The following is a 12,274-nucleotide window of genomic DNA, read 5'->3' on the forward strand; positions in this document are numbered from 1 at the left end:
TTTTAGCTATAAAAAGACCATAAATTATGTTAAATTAAAAAATTTCCATTTAGTTGGAAATAAAATGTAAAATGGCTATATTTATTTTATTTTTATACATTTTGAGAGATTTTTAAAATCATCAGCTTTTTGGCATTATTTTTATGTGAACTTCGTGATTACAAAATAAAAATTCGTCAACAATGAATATACATTCTTTTTTTTTTTTTAATTTTATTTTATAATTCACCTCCCCAAGGCCGAGAAGGTCACTACAGGTAAGGAGGCTACTTGTAGTTATAACCCTCTCTCAACTCTATAACTCCGAAACAGGAACCTTGATAAACAAGGCCGCTGCGCGGAGAAACAAGTTCAAACATGTAAAAACAAAAATTACAAAAGTGATTTCATATAAATAGTAAATAAACTTCTGTAACACTGTTAAAAGAATGCTGGAAACTTGCAGAAGAACAAATGGTCTTATCATCAAGAACCGCTTTACATTGTCATACATATAAAAACATATTTACATTGTAATGTAACGCAAGATAATAAGTACACCAATATATTTACCGTTTTTTTCTTAAAAATATTTACACAATTGTTGCTCAAAATATATTTATATATACTTTAAAGAATAAGAATTTATATAAAGACATAGTAGTGAATAATTTTTTCTTTTTTTTTTTCTCCGTTGTATTCAAATCTGAATAGAATAGATCATAATCAGGCGTAAAATAATAACATAAATCATGATAAAAACCGTTATGTTATCTTTTGACTGTACTGCTTGAATACAATCCGTAACTTCTTTCATTAAAATACTTTCTTATTAATATAATAGTGTAAATTTACTGTATATACTTAAGCATTGAATGGAGAAAAATAGTGCCTTAACTCGAACTTATATTTCATATAAGCTAAAACTTGACTTAAGAATTCGTTTTAGTCGAACATTTGTCAAGTCGAACCATTTTCCTTGGAGGTCCGAGTTATCGGGAAACGACTGTATTTAGAGCAGCTAAAATTATTTTTAGCGTTTCTAGATCTCGGACTTTTTAGTCTCAGCGTTCTTATAATTGTTTATCTTTTCTTAAAAAAATTTAATGAAATTAAAGAAAATTGTAATTACAATTACGTATATTTAAAAATTTATATCGGATACATATTTATGTTTAATAAATATTAATTAAAAATAAATAAAAAAAAGCAAAGCGAGTTCAAAGAACAAAAATCCTCTTGACTATTTATTCAAATTAAATTTATGTTCTGATCATTTTAATTAGCATTAAAACAAAAATAAGTATCTGATATGATAACAAGATACGATATAACTAACTGCTCCTAATTAGATGTCGGAGTTGGCTATAAGTGACAATTGTGTTGACTCAATAGAATTACAGGAAAACATACTCAACCTAATACATTATTTTCGAGGCAACACTATTAAATGGATGATGTCGGGGCAACACTATTAATGATCTATGATTTTTAGCGGCTAAAGTAGCACTAGGTAATCTAGCCTTAAGTTACTCTATTAAATATGTAAGCAGGTTATATTGGTCAGTGAGTTTTTTTGCTTTTGTTAATTCACCTCCTCAAGGCCACTACAGACGAGGAGACTACTTATTTGTGGTATAACCCTCTCTTAACTATATAACTCCAAAACACGTACCTTGACGAACAAGACCGCTGCGCGGAGAAACAAGTTGAGCGCGGTACTACTAGGGACGTGGAGGGGATCGAACTCGGAACCTCTCGCTTATGAAGCGAGCGCTCTACCAGTACACCACTACCGCATAATTAGAGTTGACATGAATTGATCCACACGGCACAGGATCAATTTTTTTATCTAAACTTTTTTATTTTCATTTTTAAACGTTTAAAATGAAATAATAGATTAGCGAGATAAAATTTTTATTATCGCATATAATTACAATTCATTTCTATAAAAAAACCCATAAATAATCAAAAAAATAAAATAAATTAAATATTCGAAATCATTTGAAGCTCTCAGGTGTTATCAACCATCTAAAAGGGAATTAAATTTAAAAAAAAACATCCATTATAATTTAATATTTAAAAATTCAAAGTAACAAAACAAAAAAAATATAAAAATATATAAAAACAATAAATTAATAATTCAAAATTCTGCAACTACACAAAATTATTGTGCTTGCCTTCGTACGAAACTCTGCAATAACACATAATTAATGTTTATGCCGTCGTTTGAAACTCTGCAGTTTCACAAAATTAGTAGTTAATAGTTGGTCATTATAAATGTCAGTATACTAAAGTAACTCGTCTGTTTCTTGAGGTATCGGTACAGTACTACGATCGTTTGTCGTGTACTTGTATTGTCCAGCATTAACCTACGATAATAAGATAAAAATATAAATAATGATGTGCATTGGAAAGTTACATTATATTATACTAATATGAATATAGTAAATACAGCACTATTATAATATATTCTATCTAATACATTATAATATAATGTATTACGATGCATTTAGGGTGAGTCAAAAAACAACATTTTTGAAAAATATTATCAGCCTACATCTTAATGTGTTCTATATGATAAAATAACACTGGATTTAAAAGTTTTTTGAATAAAAAATACTTTTATTAGTGCCTCAAGACCCTTGAACATTTAATGGGTCTCTAATATTATTAAAAAAAAGTTTTTTTCAAAAGTATATATTGTTGAGTCTCAAATGAAGTGAAATTATATAAAAATTTCAAAAATAATCATCATTTTATAAAAATTTTTTAGATTTTACTGCATAGCAGTTAAAACCTTTTAACGAAAAAAGAGAAAAGTACATTTTTACAAGATTTTTTGATTATTTTTTTCTCTCAATGCTTTTTATAAAATGATGATTATTTTTTAAATTTTCATATGATTTCGTTTCATTTGAGACCAAACAAGACATACTGTTAAAAAACCTTTTTTAAATTAATATTAGGGACCCATTACATGTTCAAGGGTCTTGAAGCACCTCTAAAAATATTTTCTATCTAAAAAAATCTAGTGTTAATTTATCATATAGAACACATAAAGGTGCATGCTGCAGATATTTTTCAAAAATGTTGTTTTTTGACTCACCCTAAATGCATCTATATTCATACAATACATTATAATATAATGTACATAATACATTATGAAACAATGTATGTATGCAAATAACTTTTTGTATGTACTGATGTATATTTGTATACATCAGTACATACATGTATATTTGATGTATATTTGATGTACATAGTTAAAATATATTACATTATATATATATATATATATATATATATATATATATATATATATATATATATATATATATATATATATATATATATATATATATATATATATATACATATAATGTATAACAAATATATATATATAAATATATAAATACATATAATATATAATATATATATATATATATATATATATATATATATATATATATATATATATATATATATATATATATATATATATATATATATATATATATATATATATACGTATAATATATAATAAAATTAAAAAAAAAACTTTTCAACCTGTTATAACACATTCATAGAATACATCAAGAAAATAAAATTAGATAAAATTTAAAAAAGTATTAGTGAGTATTTCTAATAAGTTCATCAAAACAACTGTAGCATTAGAAAAAGCAATTACAACAATAGAAAAGAAGTAAAATTTAATTTTCATTATTTTTTATTGTTATATTGAAAGTACTTGAATACTGTGCAGTCGTTCCAAAATCAAGCTGAGAAATCAACCAGACTATGTTAAAACGAACGAGACTTGACGTAACACACAATAAAAAATGGATAGGTTAGTATGACGTGTAAACATCATACTAACCAATCCATTTACATTGCACACACGGCAGAGTATATAAAAAGACAATATGTTAAAACATATTATATTAACATAAGTTGAGCTAACAGTCTTATCATTTAATGTCTGACATAAAAATGAAAATAAACTTTTTTTCATAATGTTTATGCTATAATAACTCCAATATTGGAAATTTTAATTGTTTTTATTTTTTGGTAGTCGTTTTTTTCGGATTCAATTCCAGTTCTAAATTAAAACCTTGTAAAATAAAAAAATATTTTTAAATTTTGAACATGAAGATAAAATTTGAAAATACATTTTTGTATTTTAATTTAGCCATGTTTTTATTTTCTTCCTTAATGTTGATTTCTCAACAATAAAGAATTAAATATTTTTTTATTTCATCTAATAAAATAAAAGACTACCTCCTCAGTGCAAGTACCTAATTAATCCAACACAGTTTTAAAAAGCTTTTAAAGTAAGACTATAATAAAAATTTTATTAGAGCTATTCTGATCTTTAATTAAACATAATTATATTTATTTTGAAAATTACCTTTTCATTTGGTATTAAAGCCAAGTGAGATGTACTTCTTGACATTCGTTCTGATTGAGGAACCTTAGAAGATAAGCCAAGGTTCTCTCTAGACGATGATCGTTTAAGATTACCAGAGCTAATTTTTTCCATTAATTTTTGTCCACGATTACTAAATGTCCGTTTAAGTCGAGATAAAGTTGTTTTATCTTTGCGTCGTTTTTCCTAAAAAATTTTTATAGTAGAAGTAATGTAAACAATAACAACAACAAATGAAAAAAAATATTTTTAGAATGATTTATATAGAATAGCAAAATATAAAATGAAAAGGCTTTTTTTTAGCAAGGATCAATATCCAATGGCTGAACCATTAAACAAAGGATCAATATTCTTCATAATGATGTCCTCTACAGTAATCTTTTTGGTCTGAAGTGATTTTATTCAAATTTTTTTAACAAAAAAAACAAACAAACAAGATTTTGAAATTTAGGCGCAAAAATCTTACTAAATTACCTTTCTGGGATTCTTCGGGAATCATTTATCACGAAACTCCAAATAAAGCAAAACATACTGTGAATAAGTTGGAGTTGGTAATGCTACATCATCTAATATTTTTTGATTATAATAGTAATGATACTAGACATTGCAGCAGTAATTGTCAATAATACAATTTAATTGATGATTTTTTTTGTCAACACATGGTTTTATCTACATAGCACGTTTTGTTGTAGTATTTACTTATGTATTTAATTTGAATTAAACCACGAGATATTTAACTATTAATTTTACTCAAAACAACTATGTTGTTTGTTACTTTGTTGTAAAAAATAAAAGGTAAATAAAAGTGATGCGGAAACTATCAAGGCTGATTTTTGTTTAAACAAAAAAATTTTATCTCATTTTCTGTTAGATTGGACAATTTCTGCACTAGAAAACAATAAAATAAATCATATGTGATTATTACATCAAAACAATTAGAGGTTAGTGAAATAATGCCAGAGAATGGTGACAGAGTGGCTTATTTTATTGTATTTTTTTTAGAGTGTGCGACAAAAGTAATGATATTAAACCTTGGTTTTTGTGTTATTACAGATCATAGTTTTAGTTAAATGCAATACAATAAAGTTAGGCTTTATGTTAGATAAACAATTCTTTTGTTTTCAGAACTTTTTGACTATTGTTTAAAAACTTGCAAGAAAACTCTGGTCTGTATTTATTACATTATTACTATTACTAGCATTATTATTAATGTTATTATTATTTTTTAGTTTATTATCTTTAAAGTTTAATTAAATATTTATATTAACATTAAGTATAATATTAGTTATGTTAATAATTAGGATTTAAATATTTATGATTTCATCAAAAATTAAAATTAAATTTTACTTCTTCTTCTGGAGAAATTTCCTCAGTTTTAGGTGATATTTTGTTTAATACAGGTGGCGACATACTATTGTCAGCTCCAAGTATGCTAGCTAACTGCGACTGTCTCATTACGTCTATAGGCTTTAAAATAAATATGCAATGAAACATTTTAACAAAAAGAGATTTATGTAAATATATTTTTATAAAAATACAAAAATAAATATCTCATTAAATACTTGTATAAAAATACATTAAAACATATATATCATTAAATACTTTATAAAAATACACAAAAATTATGTTTACAACTAAATAAAGTGCAAAGAATTTCTTATCAAGGACAAACATTTTTTTTAGAGCGATTTGCACAATCTTCTAATGTTTCTGCTGCTTCATATTTTCCTTGTCTACGGTACAAAGCTGATAAATTCCTCAATGTTGTTGTTACTGTTGGACTATTAAAAAAACAAAACATATTTACACACGCACATTTACATACAGCACGTAAAGGTGCATAAAGTTAAAAATTTTATTTATAAGCAGATAATAGATACTAAAACACAGCAGATACTAAAATACACTTATATTTCACGGTGCATAGGAACATGCTCTAAGAACTTGCAACAGAGAAAGAACTTGGTTACTATGGTTATTATTATTATTTTAGTTACTATTAATAATAGAATTCAGTTATTACAATTACTATTTCAATTATTAACAATTAGCAACAGCTAGCAGTAACTAACTGTTAATAATTGACAAACTAACAACAATATTTGTATCTAGATATGTGTTATGAAAGTAAAATATATACTTATATATAATGTACTGTATAAGGTTTGCAATGCTGGATCCTAGGATCCAGAAATCGTGCATTACTTTAAAAAACCCAAAATCCCAGGATTATTTTAGAAGTATTAGAGGACTTAAAGATTTTAAAAGTTAAAATAAACACTTTTAAATTGGGTCAAATAAAACAAAAGCATCATCAATGTAGTAAGAAATTTATTTATTCATACAATGCAATGTTTTCATTTTAAATTTATAAGTTTTATTATGTTTAACTAAACAGTCTAACATATTTTATTAATTACTAACACGTTTATTAGAAAATAGTAAGACCCTATAACAAAATTATAGTAATTACAAAGTTACAAAGTAGTAATAATAATAATAACAATAAAACCAATAATTGATTTATATTAAAAAATGCTGACAGATCAACAAAAGCTGTTCTCTAACTTTATCCTGGCCCAATTTCTCAAACAAATTGGGCCAGTTATAAATTGTATTGATTTTGAAAAGATCATTAAGTAAAAATGACGACTGTCTTCAAAAATACCTAAAAAGCGGTTTTACAAAAAACTTTCATTTGATAAAAAGATTGCAAAGTAAGATGGAGCAGCTTATTATTAACAGTTGGAAGGCTTTAAATTAAAAATTACATAAAAAAGGCAGTTGTTGTATAATTGCATAAAAAAGGCAGTTGTCTGTATTAATGATTCAATTAAAATGGCAGATAAAGAGTATGAAATTGTTTTTGAATTAGTAGACACGCTAATTACGGTAGTAGTATAGTAGTAGAGCGCTCTCTTTAAAAGCAAGAGGTTTCAAGTTTGATTCCCACCTAATAGTACAGCAATCAATTTGTTTCTCCATGCAACTTATTTATCAAGGTTTGTGTTTTAGAGTTGAGTAAGGGTTGTAATTACAATTAAGATACGCTCCCTGACTGTTGTAGCCTTCTTGACCTTGGGGAGATGAATTAACATTAATAAAAAAAAATTCAAGCAGTGGATGCGCTCTGTTGGCGTGATGCAAAATTTATAACTGCTGAAATTGCATCGGAGTTTATGCTTACAAATTAAAAGAACTAAATACTGCAATGAGTTGTCATTTTTTCAATGCATTAACTTATAAAGAAAATTAAAGCCCATAGCTGAAGTTTTTGAAATATCTTTAAATTTTATTAATAAAAAAATGTTAGATCTTCTGAATAGATTAAAAGTCAAAAATTTAAATCATCTTAAAAAGTCCATAGACAATGTTAAAGATTTGTCAAGTGAAGAAGATATCATCACAGAAGATAACTAAATGAAGCCTTTTCTTGCAACAACAAAAAAAAGGTCATCGTCAAAATTAACCGAACCTTTGAGTTTTTAATTGTTAAAAGAAATATCATTATTTGAAAATGGCTATACTTGGTGTGATGATCTTCAGAAAGTTTATTGTTTTTTAATGACAATTAAACCAACAAGCGCAGAGTCAGAAAAGGTATTTTCCACCGTAGGACTAATTTGGAGAGAAATATGAAGTCAATTAAGAGCTCAAAGTTAAGATTTTTAATCATTTTGCGAGACTATTTTCTAAAGACAAAATATATTATTTTCTATACAAGTAATTTTACTAAAATATTCTGAATTAAGTTATGATATTATTTTTAGTTTTAAAGCATAAACTACATACCAGATTTTGATGCATAATAATATACTTTTAAATTTTCTGATGAGTATAAAACCAATGATTTTTATGAATTCTAAGTACTTGCAATACGATTGAAGCTGCACAATTTCTGAGAAATGAAAGAGGATAGAAAAGTGCAGAGTCTGCAAGGATAGAACTGCAGAATCTGGTTTTAATGTTAAACTGACTGAGAATAACAAGCTAATTGGAAAATTATTCAATGATGATAAATTGCCTTGTTATTAGGAGTTAATAAAAACAAACAGGTAAGAAATCTATTACCTACAACTTTTTTAAGATAACAAGAATGCAATCTGTATTATTCATATTGATTTTTTATGCATCTATAGTTTATGTATAATGCAATCAGTATCATTCATATTGATTTTTTATGCATGTATAGTTGGTAGAAAACAATGGTGCATTGCAATGACATTAAAGAAATCAAGAAACAAATGATGTTGATATTAAATTAGGTGTAAATGGAGGACAGGGTTTTCTTAAAGTTTCTCTATCACCCTAAAATCAGATTAAGCACTACTTATCTCAAATTTTCTTTTTCTTTGAATATACACATGATTTAGCTACATTTTCTTTGAACATACACATGATTGAGCTACATTTTCTTTGAATATACACATAATTTAGCTACATTTTCTTTGAATATATACATAATTTAGCTACATTTTCTTTGAATATACACATGATCGAGCTACATTTTCTTTGAATATACACATAATTTAGCTACATTTTCTTTGAATATACACATAATTTAGCTACATTTTCTTTGAATATACACATGATCGAGCTACATTTTCTTTGAATATATACATAATTGAGAAATACATCAAATTCTCTACATCAAAGGTAGAGTCTTTGGTATGATAAATTATTATTAAGTTTGATATTTTTTTTTTTTTTTTTTTTTTTTAGACTATTCAGCTCCCCAAGGCCCGAAGGGGGCCACTACAGTCGAGGAGGCTACTCATTTTTTTTGTGTTTTTTATTTTTTAGTTATTATTCGTGGTGCAACCCTCTCTCAATTCTTTAACTCCGAAACACGAACCTTGCTGAGCAAGGCCGCAGCGCGGAGAAACTAAGTTGAGCGCGGTACTTCCAGGGACGTGGTGGGAGTCGAACTCCGAACCTCTCGCTTACAAAGCGAGCGCTCTTACCACTACACCACTACCGCATAAAGTTAATTATACTAATAGTAATTAAATGCTTAGTCAATTAAATTAACTAGTTAAATAAACTTGAACTTTTTTAGCTTAGAAGTTTTTTGAATTTCTTTAGCTTCACCTAGAATTTCTTTATATTCTTTAGGCTTACTTAACCAGGTTATCTTCTTTAACCTTACTTAACCAGGTTACTGGACCAAACAAGCTCTGATATATTCATTCATATGGATTTCAATTAGTTTTGGCAAATGAGAAAATTAAAGAGCACAGTCCAAACTGCATTGAAAGCGCTAAAAAACGCAATCGTTGCTTACAACTACAAACAGTTTTAAAGAAGGCTTTCAATTTCCAGTTAGTTTGAAGAAGGTGCAATACTAACCTGCTATGATGCTATGAACAGTTGTTTAATATAACTTTTTGATGTTTGATATGATGTATGATATGATGATATGCAAAATATAAATAATAATCTGACCACATATATCAGCAAATTCTTTTTTATAGTAGTATAGTGATTTTAAACTCTGTTGGACCTTTAATAGCCCTCCCTTAGGGTATGGTTCCTAAAAAGACTTCAATTATTTTTTTGTTATATTAAACTAGCTAATAAACTTATCAACAGATGCCAAATTTCATCAAATATTTCTTGTTTAAAAGTAATACCTGTTCAAAGTTATTTCAAAGGGTAAATGAGAGGAATTAAATTTGATGGTCATAAATTATAAACAAAAGGAGATTTATGACCATGCAAAATAAACTTCGCATAATCATAAACCTTAAACAAAAGATTTTGCAAAAAAACAAAATGATTTTGTAAATCATGCTCATTTGACACCAGTATTGACATATAAGAAACTTGAGTATTTGAGAAATTTGTGTATGCCACATACCATATAGTTACCATTTTGAACAAAAAAAAATTCACTCACCGAAAACACACGTTTCTCCCCAGTGAAAAAGTTGCTTTTTACATGTTTGGAATATGGTCTTAGAGCATATTTCTATGCATCGTGATGTATAGTATTGCATAAAAGATCATTTCTTTTTTTTTTTAAATTTTGATTCACTTCCAAAAGTTGAAACTTTTCATTAAAAAAAAGTTTTGTAACATGTTCTTAAGCAATACTTAAAACATAATTAACATATTTGTAATATTTAAATATTCTGGTTATATATTCTATACATATTCCGGTTCCTAACTCTGTATATGTAGCTTAAATAAATTTTTAAAAAGCTTTAACAGCTTCAAGTTTTGAAAAAAAAAAAAATTGAAAGAAAATTGCAACTTCATAAGATAAATACCTGTCTACTTTAGCGGCTTTATGCCAACCTCCATATTCTCCATAAGGTGCATTATCTTTACCTCTCTGAAAATACATCATAGTTACAAACCAAAAATGTTCAGTTTAAAAAAATATATATATATATTAGTATTTACTTACTCTACTTTCATCATCCTTTCCGAATTCTCGTTCATGTGCTCGAGTAAGGACCTAAAACGATACACTTTTTTAAAAGCAACAAATTGAATCTTATAATATACAAAATTTGTTTCTCTGTTTAATACGTTTAATACACACACACACATACACACAAACACACACACACACACACACACATATATACATATACACACATACATATATTTACATATATATTTACATATATATATATATATATATATATATATATATATATATATATATATATATATATATATATATATATATATATATATATATATATATATGATTATATATATAAATCATTCTTTTGTTTTCATTTTGAGTGGAAAATGTAAATACCTGTTTATATAACCCCTCAGCAGCCTTATACTTCCCTTGTTTAAGATAAGCAGAAGCCTAAAAACATATTAATAACACATTTTATAAATTAACTAATAAAAAAATAACTTGTATAATGTAATTAAAGGAAAATTATATAAAAATACTAATTTTAGAAAATATACCAAATTGTTTTTGGTTTTTGCTACATTTGGATCATCAGGTCCCAGTTGTGTTTCATATATTTCTAATGCTCGCTGATAATACATTTCCACCTAAAAATAGTTTAAAAAAAGATCAACTTTTAAGAAAGAAATTTGTGTAAAAAACAACAAAGAAAAAAAATTGTGTATAATGTGACAGCAATAACTTTCTGATTGCTTTAAAAATGTAAAGTTGCCTATTTTAACCAGGGATGCAAAGTTGGAGTCTGGAATCCAGGAGCCACTTTTTTTACCCAGAGTCCTTAGTCTTGCCTGCTTAGTTCTGAATTACGTTGCTTTTAGCAAGCCCTTAAGCATGTAAATTATGAAATATGTGCAGCGTGCTTATGGCATATAAATCGCCTATAGCATACAGTTAGTGGTTTTGAGATGACTTGTATGGAACTTTTTACTAAAGAGTCAAGATATTGTGACAAAGGGGGATGATCAAAAAAGGTCAAAATTAGGTGATGCAATTTATAGACAACCCTTAAGTCCTTTTCTTAGCTATCAAGTCTTTTTAAACACAGTTATGAAGTATCATTTTACAAATGTAGCAATTGAAGTCTATTAAATGTGTCTGAACACATTGTTAGAATAAAATTCATAATACTTTTTGAGTTGATATAAGTTATCATTTAAACTAAATAAAAAAGCATTATGACATTTTGGTTTAAATAGGCAGTTTACTATATTACAGTAATTAATAGTTTATTATAATACAGGTTATATTTTTTATATTTGTTTAATAACTATTTTTTGTGGTTTTTTTTTAATTTTTAATTTATAATTTAAATTTGTAATTGTTTAATTTTAGGAAGGGTATAAAGTAAGGGAAGGCCGATATGCAAAGAAACAAATCGAGTGCGGTAATCGAACTCTGAACTTTTTTATAGTTTACTCCAGCAA

General features: G+C 26.4%; 1 protein-coding gene across 3 annotated transcripts in view; it reads right to left on the reverse strand.

Moving 5' to 3' along the window:
* Nucleotides 1-1,879: 1,879 nt before the first annotated feature.
* Nucleotides 1,880-12,274, reverse strand: part of LOC100203776 (kinesin light chain) — a 39,075-nt gene continuing 28,680 nt past the window's right edge. For 2 of the 3 annotated variants that reach the window (XM_065805133.1, XM_065805134.1), the window contains exons 10-17: nt 11,348-11,437; nt 11,184-11,240; nt 10,821-10,871; nt 10,681-10,745; nt 6,081-6,189; nt 5,756-5,875; nt 4,391-4,594; nt 1,880-2,010 (exon numbers count right to left, since the gene is read on the reverse strand). In XM_065805133.1, coding sequence (XP_065661205.1) covers nt 1,993-2,010; nt 4,391-4,594; nt 5,756-5,875; nt 6,081-6,189; nt 10,681-10,745; nt 10,821-10,871; nt 11,184-11,240; nt 11,348-11,437 — 714 coding nt within the window. In that variant the 3' untranslated portion in view covers nt 1,880-1,992. Of the gene's footprint in view, nt 2,352-4,390; nt 4,595-5,755; nt 5,876-6,080; nt 6,190-10,680; nt 10,746-10,820; nt 10,872-11,183; nt 11,241-11,347; nt 11,438-12,274 lie in introns of all 3 variants that reach the window. The other variant, XM_065805131.1, reaches the window with a different exon arrangement.

This window comes from Hydra vulgaris, chromosome 09, assembly GCF_038396675.1.
Source record: "Hydra vulgaris chromosome 09, alternate assembly HydraT2T_AEP".
Taxonomy (NCBI): Eukaryota; Metazoa; Cnidaria; class Hydrozoa; order Anthoathecata; family Hydridae; genus Hydra; species Hydra vulgaris.